At 43.3% G+C, this 16,392-nt stretch overlaps 1 protein-coding gene across 1 annotated transcript in view; it reads left to right on the top strand.

Annotated features, from left to right (window-relative positions):
• The window catches only part of ABCA12 (ATP binding cassette subfamily A member 12), an 89,507-nt gene that overhangs the window by 54,673 nt on the left and 18,442 nt on the right, over window positions 1-16,392 (top strand). The window contains exons 31-38 of the mRNA XM_077919314.1: window positions 779-865; window positions 2,451-2,544; window positions 5,627-5,754; window positions 6,363-6,450; window positions 8,279-8,384; window positions 11,406-11,460; window positions 11,803-11,980; window positions 15,861-15,976. Coding sequence (XP_077775440.1) covers window positions 779-865; window positions 2,451-2,544; window positions 5,627-5,754; window positions 6,363-6,450; window positions 8,279-8,384; window positions 11,406-11,460; window positions 11,803-11,980; window positions 15,861-15,976 — 852 coding nt within the window. The remainder of the gene's footprint in view (window positions 1-778; window positions 866-2,450; window positions 2,545-5,626; window positions 5,755-6,362; window positions 6,451-8,278; window positions 8,385-11,405; window positions 11,461-11,802; window positions 11,981-15,860; window positions 15,977-16,392) is intronic.

Below are 16,392 nucleotides of genomic sequence, written 5' to 3' on the forward strand. Positions count from 1 at the left end.
AGATTTGAAGCCTCGAAACATTAAAAGTTTAATTCAGTCGTGCACAAATGCGGAGCCTCACAATTATTTTTAAACCTTTTCATATCAGCAGCTCTTTAGTAAACTTTCAATTGCTACTTTATATTCTTCTGGATTTCAAAAGTTTTGGCACAAGGCCGGCAGATAGGAGAACTGCTATCACTGTGCATACACCTTCCTGCCCCCCCCCCACCTTAAAATGAATTTCTATATCAACACATTCCTTGTGCTGAACTGCTTCTTCAGTTCAAGATGAATTGAATTCTAAGCAGCAGTTTGTGGATTCACCTTCAGGGACTGTTTACAGGGAAACACTTCAGAAGAATGACTCCTGCGTACTGTGCAGAAACTTTTTGGAGTGCTCTCTCATGTCAGAAAACGTCCCTTCCTGAAAAAGACACATAGGAGCTGGGAAATTTGCTTCTGAGATAAAAGCTGTTGGTTCTTATTTGAAACGGGACTTATGAGTGATACAGGAAAATTTGTTTAGGGTAGATAATTGAAGAATTGCTCACAAACTGGTTATAGGGTCACAGCGTAAATTTTATATGGCAAACCATTAGTTTTATATGTGTAACTTTGAACCTAGCAAACAAATGTTTGTGCCAAAACTTCATATCTATTTCGTGTTTTATGCAGTGGGATATAAAATAGTGTTTGACTTTGACTATGCTTATTTTATTCAGTTTATATGCTATGTATCAGTTCTGACTCTAATGAAAGTTCAATTAACAATTTTTGTACTTTTTAAAAACCCTAGAAATTATGATGAGACTACTGATGCTCTGGTTGCTTCGCTGCTTTCTTTTCCTGGATCAGATAGCACCTGCGTGAACAAAAGTCATTTGTAAGTAGCAGTTTTCTTCTTTTAAATTCCTAATCAGGGAAGGGAAGTGGCCAAAAATTAAGAGTCATCATGCATTAAGGGCACTCTTTCACCATCTGCCAAGCTATGATGCTCTTAGAAACAGATCTCCAGCAACCGTCAGATTGTTAAAGAATGTAGTTTTTAAAATGTTTTGCATTTACTAAGGCTGATATTTAAAGCATACTTACTTGAAAGGTTCTGTTGGTATCCATTCTGTGTTCAGTGCCTAGATGCAAGACAAATGACTTCAACTAAATTTAAACCTTCCTCACAATGCTATTCATATTTACCCAGAAGTAAGCCCACATAATTCAATAAATTTTATGCAACCCAAAGTTATGCATGTTTACATTGAAGTAAGACTCTTTGCACTCAATGTGACTCAGTCTGAAGAAAATAGGCATCGATTACAGCCATGGATTTCCTGTTCAAGGAGGCTCACTAACAGGTAAAAGTGTGTGGGGTTGTAGCCTTAGCTGCCCAAGCAATATTCGTACATTGATGGCATGGGCCAAGGTGGGTAGGAGATTCTGTATCACACCTGTCAGGTGCTGGTGGTGGTTGCTCGTGAGTAACCAGGCAGGACTCCGACCTGTCTTTTATAGGTTTTATTGTGCAAACTATTTACAGTGCAGAGCTAAAAGGTTTATGTCCATCTTAGTCACTTGCAGAATCTGGGAGTGGCCCCTTCCGGTTTCTCCCCCAACATAAGAACTTTGACACCCCAAGCCTCCGCCTCCCCTCCTTACGTTTCACCCCTCTGCGCCAGGTGGGCGACGGAAGTGGCGTGCGTCCCTCCTGACCAGCCGGGCTAGGTGAGGCGCTTGGGCTCTCCGCAGCATCTTCAAGCCCTCTCCTCGCTTGGCTGGCCCCTTCCCTCTCTTCTCCACTGGAGGTGGACAAGGAACTGCTCCTCAGAAGTTTCTGCGGCTCCCTGTATCCCAACGGCCCCCCTGCCTCCCTCCCCTGTTCCGATGGCAGTCCCCTGACAACACCTATTGAAGCACATGTCTCATCTGTGCTGACTGATCTGTGTGTGGGAAAGCATGATGGATTTTCATCTTGGGCCTTGGCAGTAGCTTCTGATTATCCCTGATCTGACTTAGCACAATTCTCTTGCTTAGGGAAGTATTTGTGCAGACTGCACATGATTAAGCAAGTATCACAGGATTATCCAATTAATGCTTTACCCATGCAATGCCTCAGGGCAGGCGCTCCCTTATGTTTTCAAGAAAATGTTGTTATTTTAATGTTAATTTCTAAAGTTTCTTGCTAAGGAATTTAAAGCAAGTCTCATTAGACCTTTGCAATCAATATCACAATTCAATGACTGAAAAGAGATTGACAGAGCAATAGGCAGAACCATTAAGAACTAGACAGGCTGAGTGAACTTTGCTCCCCTTGAAGTGAGTGGGATTTGCTGGGGGCTCTCAGGAGAATCAATAAATAAAGGCGATCTCCAGCCAAGTGCCCTGCATTAAATAGGAATCTGCCACCTTCTTACCATGTGTCATCTGCACACCTGCCAACAGGAAATGTCAGTGTTAAATCTGCTTATTTTCAGAGCATGTTTCAAGGAAGACGTGCCTGGAGAGTGGGTGTTCAGTGGGAACCAGAGTGCTCAGTATTCTGCCTGCAACTGCACAGACACCAGACAGGTAACGTTAAATTAAAACTCAATGAGAGGAGATAAATATGAAATAAACATCAGGGACTTGTGGAACTTGTTCAGGAGCAAGTGGCTGACTCCAAGGGTTGCATATTTGAACATGGGCTACATACGTTGGATAAATTGGTGACAGGAGTTACTGTCCACTGTCTGTCACTACCTGGAATTGAAAACAAGGCCGTGCTTTCAGTCTTTTTCAGTCAGGAACCAATTATGGTATAAACAGATATGCTTCTTTTTATTATATTCCTTCAACTTTCCTCAACCTGGTACCTTCCAGATATTTTAAACTTCAGCTCCCATCAGTCCCAGGCAGCAGGGTTGTAGCCCAAAACATCTGGAGGGCACCAAGTTGGGGAAGGCTGCAGACTCCAAGGTGGCTTGATGTGTTGAATGCTGGACAAACACAGAGCTGGTTCAAACAAGCTAAAACAGAGTTCATGGATTTAAACTGCTTCATGGTCCAATCCTATGCACATGTATTCAGAATGAATTCCATTAAATTCAGTGGAATTTATTTCAAAATAATGCTGTGTGGGTTTAGAACCTTGGGTTGCAATTCTATGCACAGTTAGGCTGCTTAAATCCCACTTAGGCAAAGCATCACAGCCCGATCCCACTGGTCTCAGTGGGAATTGCTCCATAATACTATGGACTGTGATCTTAATCTCATTGGAAATAAGGGAATTGCAGTTGCCTGTGGAAGATATTACAGCTGAGGGTTGGACTCTAGTGCTTTCAAGGCTTCAACCAAAAGAGGAAAGATATAATTTGACTTCCAAGTGCTTCTCCTAGACCTAACACTGCACTTGGCAGTATATAGTGATCTTAGTTGGGAATTCATCTCGCCCGTCCTCTCTCTCCAACGTTTTGGCTATCCCTGGGTATACTTAAATCCTATTCTGTGCAAAATTTTGTGTGTGCAATCACTGGGCACATTTTTTTGAATGCTGATAAGGGTGGAGTTGCCATAAGGTAAAGGTAAAGGTACCCCTGCCCGTACGGGCCAGTCTTGACAGACTCTAGGGTTGTGCGCCCATCTCACTCAAGAGGCCGGGGGCCAGCGCTGTCCGTAGACACTTCCGGGTCACGTGGCCAGTGTGACAAAGCTGCATCTGGCGAGCCAGAGCTGCACACGGAAACGCCGTTTACCTTCCCGCTAGTAAGCGGTCCCTATTTATCTACTTGCACCCGGGGGTGCTTTCAAACTGCTAGGTTGGCAGGCGCTGGGACCGAACAACGGGAGCGCACCCCGCTGCGGGGATTTGAACCGCCGACCTTTCGATCGGCAAGCCGTAGGCGCTGAGGCTTTTACCCACAGCGCCACCCGCGTCCCGGAGTTGCCATAGTCCTGACAAAAAAAAGGAGAAAAGAATCCTATCTCAGAAGCTGCTCCTTGCATTTCATAGGAAGCTCCCGTTGGCAAAAATGCATTTTTGTTGACAGCATGCAGACCTGTCCCAAGACATTTTGCTGTCTGAGGCAAAATACAAGGTGCCCCCGCCCACCGTGCCGTACATGTCATGCCATATTCAGAAGCTCAGTGTGCCTGCAGATGAACTTGAGTACAACAGTGGTGACTTGAACAGTATGCCCCCCCCTTCGGAGTGCAGCTGGTTAGCTTAGGAGGTGTACGGCAGGTCATGTGACACACACTGCTCCACCCTTCAGCATTTTGCCACCACTTCCCACCCATAGCAGCTGCCTAACTCTGCTTAATGGAACCATGACAGGGAATGAAAAATGCAAACTTCCCTGTCCCTCACTCACCCCACCCCGCATTTACACAATTAATGCCACTTCCAGTCTGGCCTGCACTGTGCATGTGTGCCTTTGTATGTGTGTCACTGAGTGAAAGGAAGAGTGTAAAGAAGAAATGAATTATGTGCTCCAACTAGACCGTACTTCCTGTGATTGAGAGGGTGCCATATAAACCAAGAATATTGTCTTGTGTTGTCCTTAAGCCTGGGCTTAACAGGGGCTGTAGCAATGCCATGGTGTGCATATAGTCTAAGTTTAAGGGCCTTAAATTCAGTATGTTATGTTAATGGCTTTTGCTACCATTGACCATGGTATCCTTCTGGGTTTGGGAGCAGGGGGCACTGTTATACGGTGGTTCTGCTCCTCCCTCCTGAGCAGTGTCCAGAAAGTAGTGTTGGGGAATGAGTGTTTGGACCCCTGGACTCTCACTTGTGGGGTGCCTCAGGGATCCATCCTCTCCCCCATGCTTTTCAATATCTATATGAAGCCTCTGGTAGAGATCATCAGGGGATTTGTATGCAAGTATGCTGATGATACCCAGCTCTACCTCTCTTTTAAATCGGAACCATTGAAGGCAGTGAATGTCCTGTGTGAGTGCCTGGAGGCGGTTGGAGGATGGATGGCGGCTAACAGATTGAGGTTGAATCCTGACAAGACAGAAGTACTGTTTTTGGGGGACAGGAGGCGGGCAGGTGTGGAGGACTCCCTGGTCCTGAATGGGGTAACTGTGCCCCTGAAGGACCAGGTGCGCAGCCTGGGAGTCATTCTGGACTCACAGCTGTCCATGGAGGCACAGGTCAATTCTGTGTCCAGCGCAGCTGCTTACCAGCTCCATCTGGTATGCAGGATGAGACCCTCCCTGCCCACCGACTGCGTCACCAGAGTGGTGCATGCTCTGGTTATCTCCCGCTTGGACTACTGCAATGCGCTCTATTTGGGGCTACATTTGAAGGTGACTCAGAAACTACAACTAATCCAGGATGCACAGGCAGACTGGTGACTGGGAGTGGCCACCAAAACCATATAACATTGGTCCTAAAGGATCTTCACTGGCTCTCAGTATGCTTCTGAGCACAAATTCATAGTGTTGGTGCTGGCCCAGTGTACTTGAAGCAGCTGAAAAGAATATGCCTAGCTGAAAAAATGGGTTTTTGTACACATTTTATGTATCCATATTTAAATTTAGTTAACATTAAAACAAACCTATTTTAAGCTAAATTTTATGAATGCCAAGTGATATAGGAACAGTATAGTGAGTTGTACTATATGATTTTTAGCTAAAAGAGTTAAAATTTCTGGTTGCTTCCTAGAAATGTCCAAAAGTTGACTTTTCTCCACCTCACAAGAGGACTTTCTTCTCCCGGACTATTTACAACCTTACTGGCCATGATGTTGAGACATACCTTCTAGTGACTGCCAAAGACTTTGTGCAGAAGAGGTACATTGTTTATTCTATTAACCCCTCTTTATTTCTTATGCATTTTATTCTTTCAGTAAACACTTTTTATTATGCAGTCTCCAGTTGTCAGGTCATTGGAGTTAATTTACAAGTGTGCTGTGTATTTAATTTTGATTAATTTTGAGGCATTTCCATAGTTCTCCCAGTAGATAGGGGAGGTGTGGGCAATGTGTTTTTGACTACAACTTCCATCAACCCCGGCCAAAGTAACCAATGTCAAGAGATTATGACGATGACAGCTGAAGTCACCAACATTTGGGAAATTGCTGTGTGGAGTTTCTCTCTATGGTGCCCTGTTCACTGGTGCTCTGCTTTCACTGTAAGAGATGGTTAAAATCCTGCAAATCTAAAAATAAAAGAAAATCACTAACAACCATTTGAAATTGTTATTCTTCATTAAGATTTTAATGTGCTGGCTTGGCATTGCCTTAATGTAAGTACTTATGCAACCATTGCTGTACATGGTATGACTGGGCTGCTGAGCCTCAGAGTTTCACCCACCTTTAAGGAATGAGGCAATCCTGTCTAGCATGTCATTTATGACTGTTCTGGGTATTTCCTGAAGCGTATTTATTTTCCCCCTCTAGGTATGGTGGTTGGAGTTTTGGACTGCCTTTGACTAATGACCTGAAGTTTGATATAACTCCAGTGCCTGCTAACAGGACAATAACTAAGGTAAACTGCAGTTGTGGAATGAAATATGGAACGAAAATCTAGAAAAGCAGTTTATTGCATTCAGTTTAAAATAGGTACATAAAAACTAACCTGGTTAAAACTGGCTAAAATAATTACATGACAAAATTGGAACATTGGGCTACATTCAACTAAGTGATGGTCAGAGTCAATTCTTTGAAATTATTGAACATAACAAAGTTAGGTCCATTAGTTTCAATAAGTCTACTCTGAGTAAAGTTCAGTGGTCTGCCACCACCCAAATAACAGGGATTACAGTGTTTATGACAGATTATTATTAGGTTCAGCAGGGATTTCATCTGTTACATATTTGAGGTGTTTAATTAAAATGTCTTACCTATGCCCTCTCAACCATAATGTGTGCACACAACAAATATTATTTATTACATTTGTTAATTAATAAAATAGAAAATATTTATTCTATATAAGATCTTTTCTGGGTGGCTTACAAATACATAGGGGTGCTGGTGCCATGGGACTGGCTGTGGTGGAAGTATGTGTCACTGTTGCATAGGACTCGTTCACCCACTTATTCACTTGTTCTGGTGGAACAGTCTCTTGTATCAATAACATTTTTATTATAACAAATAAAAATCATTGTGTAAAGGGATACATAGCTGCAGCCTGTAGCAAAAGAAACATAGGAGGGGCGAAGCCTGTCAAGATACATGAAATAGTTCCATAAAAAAGACATTTCATGTTTATTGTCTTTTTGTGCTCTTGAATGAATCTTTGAAAGAGCCTCCCCAGACCCCCATCTTATAGCAGTCCTGGGTTACGGCTTTTCCTGACTGATTCTAGATCATTTGACATCTTCAGGACTTGAGACCTGGGTTTCCTGAGGCAGGAATCTGAAAAGTCTGAGAACACAGTCCAGTGGGCTTATAGCTATGTCTGCCCCTTGTTAGCACCGTATATTGAAGGAGGGAATGTGACTGGAATAAGTATCAGGACTCTGCTAAATTGGGGGTCTTTTTGAGTCTAATCCCATGAATGTTACTCAGTCAGAACTGAGTCGCACTGACGTCAGTGGCATTCATTCCTAAGAAAGTGTTGTAAAATTACAGGCCCAGGCACATTTATAGCTCATTTTCTCTCCTCCAAGGAACTCAAAGCACCAATATTAGTTTTATTTTTACAGCAAGCCTAAGAGGAAGTTTAGACTGAGAATGAGTGCCTTGCTCAAGACCACCTAGTGGGCCTCCTAGCTGAGTGGGGTGCTCTGCTGTTGTTCCGTTACTGGAGGGACTAGGAAAATATCTAGGCTGCTTTCTGTACTACCACGTTAAAAAAATTACCCACAGTTCAGAACATCACTCAAGGTCAATCTTTGAGGCACTTCTGAGTAGCGACTGTGAGGATAATACAGGAAAGTGCAGAAAGGCAGTTCATGGAAGAGATTAGAGTTCATGAATTGAATTCAGGGGTAGAGCCTGTGAGGGAAATACCATAAATCCCTCAACAACAACAAAAGACACACACAGCGAGACACATACCTGAGACGCTGGTTTGGTGGCATCCTGGCACTGATATACATAAGCTTTCAACGTTTCCCTTTTTTAAAGGGAAATTCCCTTATTCCAAATAGGATTCCTCACAAGAAAAGGGAAACGTTGACAGCTATGCTGATATACGTGTTACTGGAAACTACCATTCACAAATGCACCTTGTTTGGGTGGCATTGGGCAGGGAGAAGAAGACACACAGGCCATATGCATAGTGGGTGAAGAACCATTTCTTATTAAAAGCAAAAATTAAAATTAAAAAATGACTCTTCCCTGTTGCTCTTGCCTCTCAAATTTAAATATAGGTCTGGTATAATCCTGAAGGTTATCACAGCCTCCCAGCCTACCTTAACAGCTTGAATAACTTCATTCTCCGTGCTAACTTGCCAAAAGAAAACTCCTCCAGATATGGTAGGTGCTCAACAGGCTTTGGCAGCATCCTTTGCCTCTTCAGGCTGAGAGGCTTTCTTTTCTGCCTATTGCCTAATGAATTGTGACATTGTAAAGCATAATACTTTTATTCATGCCCATTAAGAATGATTGGCGTAAAACAGCAAAATGGCTTGTCCAATTTTTAGGCTTCTCAGGGCATCAGTTACACTCTCCTTTATGTTCTTAATATGTGCTGCTGGAGACAAAACTAATTAGTAAACATTGTCTTAAGACTCACATCCCATGATCAAGCAGGAATTATTTTCAGTCTTTTCATTTAAGCTCATTCAAGCACTTGGAACTGGTAAGTATGCTGTGAACTTGTAACTCTAGATAGGTCAGTCTTATTGAAACCTAGTTGGAGACAGAATTGATGGTATTTTCTCCATGGCACCTTTCAAACAGCCAAAGTCGTTTGTTGCTTTGACAAATAAATGACAGCCTAAGAACCGTTGAAATGGCCAGATAAAAGTTGACTGTCATTTTAGCAATTTGAAATAGGTGGCAATCCTGCTTTTGAGGTTTGACTTAGGCTCCATGTATTTAAAAAAGCCACATAAAAAGAGCTTTTCACACTGACACTAAGCAAATCATAATGGCTTTCGACTTATGTATATTGTGCTGCTTTGCCTTCCAAGCCTAAAAAATATGTATTGAAATGGAAATTTTGACTTCTAGCCTAAGCTGCAGTAAAGGGAAAATGACTTTATAGTGAAGGAGCATTAACAGCTTAGTCAAACTGTATCTTCTTTATTTTTGATTGCAGGTGGGGGGGGGGATTGCTTTCTAGTTGTTAGTAGATCTTGTTCTGAACTAGAAATTGCTTTCATTCCTTGATTGAGGCATGAAACACTGCACTGAAGGGGAAATTTGGGGGTTGGTGGGTTTTTGGTTTTTGCAATGAACTGCAAGAAATATCCTGCTATTCCATATTGGCAACCTATTTTAAAAAGCCTTCCCCAACTGCAGAAAACAAAACAGGTCCCGTCCCCCCGCCAAAAGAACAAATGTCAGCCAGGACCCCAATAAGAATGGATGACACATAAGCACTCAGCACTGCAGTGATTTCGAAATATGTTAAGAGATCAAGCCCCTTTGCCCCCCCCCCCCTCGCCTGCAGGCCTCATTTCAGCTCTTGTATAAATGTAAAGGAAAGAAATCTACATTTTTTTAAAAGGTTTTTTTTTTTTTTTGCAATACTTAGAATTTGAAAATGCTATTATTACATTTATACCTCGCCTTCCTTTCAAGAAGTTTAGGGCTATGTAAAATGTTCTCTTCCCCAGTCCAATTCTATCCTCACAGCTATTCTTAGAAGTACTTGACTGTTTGAAGGTCACCCAAGGAACTTCATACCTAAGTGGGGACTTCATTTAAGTCTCCCCATTCCTTTTTGTGGAACTCTTAATTACTGCACCATACTTCCCATTTAAAGGTGTGTTTTAAAAAAAAAATGTAATTACATAAAACAATACAATTAGCCCATATAATCATAAAATTGTAGAGTGGGAAGAGACCCCAGCAATGTAGGAATCTCAGCTAAAGCATCCATGACAGACGACCATCCAATCTTCGCTTAAAAACCTCTAAGGAATGAGAGTCCACCACCTCTTGTGGGAGTCTGTTCCACTGTCAAATAGCTCTTTCTGACAGAAAGTTCTTCCTGATGTTTAGTTGGAATCTCCAAACCCATGCAAAGTCTAAGAGTTAAAGGTGGCAGTCTCTCCCCTTATCATGCTTCATCACTTTGGATATTTTTGATTTTATGGATTTTTGCACAATGCAGCTGATGGTTTCCTTCCAATCTGGTACCTTTCATCTGGTCAGTTTAATTCTGACAAGTAGTAGAGGATCATCTTCTTTTTCTGAGTGGAGTCGGATCATGCATAATGATGGCACCTTCACCTGGTGCAAAAACAGCTGGATCACCCATTCCACCTATTCTGAACATGGCCCCATCCTTTTGACACCTGTCATAATTACATGTTTTCCCTAGCCCATTCTAGATCACACCTGGCTGGCTCCTGTAATATTCTCTGGCTCCTTCACCTATCCCCATCTTGCACCATTCATTATCTCCAAATGCTTCACTATTCCAGCCCATTGAGTTCTAGCTCCAAGTGCCCTCGCCGTCCTAACTTCTATTCCTACCACCATATTGACCCCTTTAGATCTAAGAATGGAATGCTTTAAAAAGAGACACAGCTAAGGTTGTTCTTGTGGCTTTCTCTCCAAGAACAGAATTGTGAGCACCAGTCTTCAGATACCTCAAGTAAACCTTGCTTATTATCCTTGTATCCTGCTTTTCATTTGGAAAGAGTGATTTATATGCGACTTCCAGGGGACTTCCATCTAATCACTAATAAAAGCTACAGCTCCCCTGAATAAAACAGCACATGACATTGGAAACCCGTTGCTAAAATTGGTTCTGCAGTGCCTCCCAATTCTTGTAAATTCAGGTGGAAGTGCAGGATGGGTGAGTAGGAAAGGGGAACTGGATCCTGCACTCAGTCAGCTCCTTTTACTCTGTAGCTGCTGCATCCTAGCTGCATCCCCACCCACCCCTGGCCAAAGCAGGGCTCCAAAACCAGAAGTTGTTCCTGCCATGAAAGAAAGTGCTGCAGTGTGCAGTAGTGTCAGGGTGAAAAGCATGGCTGGAGGGAGATTTCAGTTCCCTCCTCCTGCCCACATGAGCTTTACTTTCAATTGCATCTCCTGCTTTATAGAGGTTTGGTGGGACTCAAGATAGGTCTGTCATCATAACACCTGGTTTGACCCTTGACTTCACTGGTGATATAGGATTGCCAGATCGTTCCCTGGATAAATGATGGTAACCAATACTATTAAAAATACCTAATGGCCATACCTAATGGCTTGCCCATGATGAAATACCATGGCATTCAGAACATAAATAGACTGCTGTTAACCTTCCTGCTCCTCAGCTAGCACTTGTGTTCAATGATCAGTTGAAGAAAACCCTAATTATTGTTCTTTGTGTAGGCATCTCAGTCGTTGCTCATCCTTATCCTGGTGGAGAGAGTCAAGAACAAGCTATGTAAGAAGTTGATTTTATTATTTATTTTTGTGGAATTTAAATTGTAAGTCCCCCTTGAGGGTTGGGGGAGGGTGGGCTGCTGAGCGGCGCCAGCCAACTGGACCCAGCCACCCTTTTAATTCCCCACAGTGCCCCAGAGGGGTGCTAGGTTAGAGGCAATGTGGGGAATTAAAGGGGTGGCTGGTTAAAGCTCTGGCACCAGAGCCCAGAAAGCCCAGCCAGGGTGACAGAAAGAAGAGGTGTTTGTGAAAAGACACTTTACCAGGACACCTATCAAATCTAGAGCTGGATCTGTCTGCATACTTATTTTGAACGTACTTTTGCTTACCTTCCCCCACTCAGGCTTAGTAGTTTACTGGATATCATAGTCTCCATGTCCGTCCTGATTGGCTACTCCATCACGACAGCCAGCTTTGTGCTTTATGTAGTCAAGGAACATCAAACCAAGGCAAAACAGCTGCAGCATATCTCAGGCATGGGTGTGACAAGCTACTGGGTGACTAACTTCATTTATGACCTTGTAAGTATCTTACCTGTTACATATCAGTTTGCAAAATGGTGTATGATGAAGAGCAGCGTGGAGATTGCAGCATTGAGATTTACCTTGAACTCTGACACAAAACACCAGAAAGGAGCTATTAAGTACGCATTAAGCTCCTTTCAGGTGTTCTGTGTCAGAGTTAAATCAACACCTGGGGCTGGAGGAGGGAGAGAAGACCAAAGATGAGCCTGCTGGTTGTATCCCATCACCCTTAACTTTTGCAGCCAGCCATCTGCTATACTTGTACAGGTTCCCTGTGTGGTTAGAACCTGGACTTTCCAGGTTTCTAAATCACACAGGTAGCCTCCCTAAGTAGAGTCTCTGCTACAATAGTTATCCCTTCAACTTGTGCAAGAATGGGAATGAGAGGTGGGCTCAGTGTTCTTGTCCTTTCTCTCCTGTGCGTGTGGAACAGTTGAATAGCTGCAATGATGGTGGTGATTCTGACCCACATAGGAGCAAACTAACTTTGTGCGAGGACATTTAAACATATTTAGAACTAGAGCTATTACAGTACGTATATGCTAAGAACATGGACAACCCCTTTTTTTCCCTGGCTGTAGCATATGCATAAAGCTCAGCACATTTATAAAAAGATCAGTGCGCTATTAAGGTCAATACTTCATTTTATTTTTAACTTGTAGGCATAAAAATTGCTTTAGGTTAAATTGCAAAGAGGCAAAGGCAAAAAGCCAGGTCTAAAAGTCATCCAGTGGTATGTATTTTGTTACGAACTATGAGTAATGGCTGTTCATGTAAGACTGTTTCCTGTGACCTTCTAAACTCTGTCACATCTAGGCAGAAAATTTGCTCAAAAATACTCTGAACCATATTTTTCCAAGAAACATTTTATTTTAATTTTTATTAAATTAATAATTATTAATTATTAATTTTTATTAAATTATTTTGAAACAAATATGTTGGAAGCTTTCCCTCTTTTCTGGGCTTGGTTACTTTTTCCAGAGTTGTTCAACCTCAAAACATAAAAAATTGTATTAAAAATTAGAAACATTTCATGGATTCACAAAACGGCATTGCATTAGCTTCTCAGGGGGGAAAAGAATATTTTGGATTGCAGCAGAATGATAATATAACCGGAATAGAATCAATTGGATTGACTTCTGAGTAGATAGTTGTTGTATTATGATGTAGAATGTTATAAAAGTTACAAAAGTAAGAGGTTGAATTATTACAATTAACTGGAGGGTTACCCCAGAGCATAATACAACTTGGTTCAGGAAAATGATAGAAAGGGGTCCAAGATAACAAAACAAGTAGGCTAGCTTGCTGAATTATTCAATTCCTCTTCCCATTAATTAGGATATGTCAAAGCGTTATCTAGTCGCAGTTATTTTTTGACAACCTCTCTCTCTATACATCTCAGTGGCATGCTCAAAAATTCACTACAGTGGTGCCTCGCAAGACGAAATTAATCCGTTCCGCGAGTCTCTTCGTCTTGCGGTTTTTTCGTCTTACGAAGCATGGCTATTAGCGGCTTAGCGGCTATTAACGGCTTAGCGGCTTTAAGAAAAAGGAAACAAGCGGCTTTAAGAAAAAGGAAAAAGGAAACAAACTCGCAAGAACTCGCAAGACATTTCATCTTGCGAAGCATGCCCATAGGGAAATTCGTCTTGCGGAATGACTCAAAAAACGGAAAACCCTTTCGTCTAGCGAGTTTTTCGTCTTGGGAGGCATTCGTCTTGCGGGGCACCACTGTACACTGGTTCCTCAGTCAGGCTGAGGCTTCATATACACTCAACATTCAAAGTACATGACTCACCCCCCCCAAAAAAAAATAATCTTAGGAACTTTAATTTGTCAAAGGTGTTGAAAATTGCAGCTCCTTGAGGGGTAAACTACAGTTCCCAGGATTCTTGGGGGGAAGAAGTATAAATGTGCTTTAAACAGAAGCTACTTCTTATATTGTGTGCTAGTGTTCAAGGGCTGCATGACCACCCAGAAATTCGTAGTCTCTCGGCCTGCAGGGACAAAGGTGCCTGCACTATTGCAATGGGAGAGGAGAAGGGGGGGTAGGAGAGCATTTATGTGGGCTACACTCTTGTTCTCTCTTTTCAACACTTAGCCACCTCTTGCCAAATTATTCATTAGATCTGGGTTGTTTTCTCCAGTGGTTGTCCGAAGTCACCTCCAACTGGCCTGGGCACCTGCAAGAATCATGCAAGCCACTCAAAGTTGGTTAGATCTGAAGAACTTGCCAAACATACTCTTCTGGCTCTAACCTTCATGTAATAGGCCTGCCTCTATCAGGCTCCATATGCTTGCCGTGAAATGGCGTATTTATAAATCATCCAGTCGAAAACGTCACAGTGATCTAACTGAAATCAATATTCACCAGACTGAAACTAATGCAGTGATACTCTGCAACCTGATACTTGTCGGTGAATTCCTACTGGCAAACAATTCTCATTTCAAATTAAGGGGAGAGACTGGGAAGTCTTGAAGCTGCTGCTAATTAGAATTTGGGTTGGACTCAAGTGATTACACTTTCCCCCAACAAGAAACTATCAGCAATATTAAAAAACAGCAACACCTTGTGGTCATCCAGTGAGCTTCCTGCTCAGTGAGGATTTGAACCCTCCTCCCTGGTCCTAGTGGAAAGAGGCACAGGATGTGTAGTTCTTGCAGAGAGTTGAAAACAATTTGAAAGAGAGAGTTGCTCTTCGTGATGTCTTTTGCTTAGCCCACTTTTGTTCTTGTTATCAGAGTTTGCAGAGTTTTCAGAAACCACAGGTAACACTGCCTCTCTCAAACTATTTTCAAATCTCTTAAAGACTACTGTATGTCTCTAGCAAAAGACTACTTGTCAGGGGCTCAGGGGCAGAGCCACAGGGGAAAGAGGAATTGGAGAGTGAAGGGGAAGGATCTGAGGGGAGCTTAGGAGGGTATGACAGTGACCCGGGAGATTCCATGAGTCTCTCCAGCGAATCAGAAGATTCCCAGAAAGAGGCGCCCAGGGTCAGGGCAAGGGGGGCCAGCGGTGAGTCCCCAAGTGGGAGCTGGAGATCAGGGCCAGCTTCCCCGCCAGAGCGTAGCGGGGGGGGAAGAAGCCCACAGATCAGAACCAGCGTCTTCTCCAGCAGGGAGAGAGAGTGAGTCAGAACTGACGACGCCTCCGTCGGAGAGTGGAGGGGCGGAGCGGAGGTCAGTTCCAGCCAGCCCCCCCCGAAGGGGGAAGCAGTGACAGGAGCAGTGTAGCCGTTAGGAGGAAAGTGGGCGGCTGGGCGCGCGCGCCAAGTTCAAATGTGCAGGCGCGCGGGTCAGCAGAAAATCCGGATTGGGAGCCAGGTCCCAAAGCCCGCCGGAGACAGGGGGAGGAGTCAGAGGAATCCGCCTCCGAGGAGTCCAGGAAGGGTGGCACCCCAGAGGGCAGGAGGACCCAGAGAAGAAAAGAGCAGAGGGAGAAGAGGAAGAGGTGGAGCAAAGCTAGGGTGTTAAACTGGTGTAGGGGAGGGGAAGAGTCAGACGGAGCTTCAACGGTCTAGAGCTACAGACGTAGGGTTGCGCGCCACGGATGTAAAACCAACAATCAACTTCAATAAAGACTTTTATATATAAAGAGACACTGGCGTTGGTCCTTTGTGAGCTGGGACCTGAGGCACCCCTGACACTACTCATGCTGCTTTAAAAAATAATAATGAAAATTTCTTTTATTGAAATAAAAAAGCCTCACCAGAAACACAACCTTAGCCCTATGTGGAGTGGTGATTTCAGTCCATGTCAGTGACTCTGATCAAACAAAGGGGAGGGAAGAAAAGATGTGATTATATGTATCTGTCCTAAGGATGCTTCATATTTTTCATGCAATAGAAGCTAATTCAGTTCCATGTGTAATTTTCAGGTTTACTTTCTGATACCTGTTACACTCTCGGTGGGAGTAATTTCAGCTTTTCGGATACCAGCTTTCTTCAATGACAGCAACCTGTTGGCTGTATTCCTACTTCTTCTCCTTTTTGGGTAAGGATTTGGTTTAGTTTAACCTAACCTGAATTTAACACCCCGTCCTGGCTCCAATCGTGAGCAGAACTCTCTAGCTCCTGCCGCCTCACCCGTTCTGCTAATGGAAGCCTTGCCGTCAGCTGAACTACAGCCGCTGGATACAATCAGAGTAAGAAAGGAGGTTTACAACATTGCACCATTATAACTTTTCACTTGGTGCTTTAAAAAACCCCAAACATATTTAAGAACCCCTTTTTTATTTTGGGATATTATGATTCTGTGTTGCCTTGCTGGCTCATTTGGATATAAAGTCAGGCATAACTAAATAAAGTACAAACCAGTGGCGTAGCGTGGGGGGTGCAGGGGGGCTGGCCGCACCGGGCGCAACATCTGGGGTTAGGGCAAATCCACGGGTTAGGGGGTGCAAATCCACG

This window comes from Podarcis muralis, chromosome 1 (assembly GCF_964188315.1).
Source record: "Podarcis muralis chromosome 1, rPodMur119.hap1.1, whole genome shotgun sequence".
NCBI lineage: Eukaryota > Metazoa > Chordata > Lepidosauria > Squamata > Lacertidae > Podarcis > Podarcis muralis.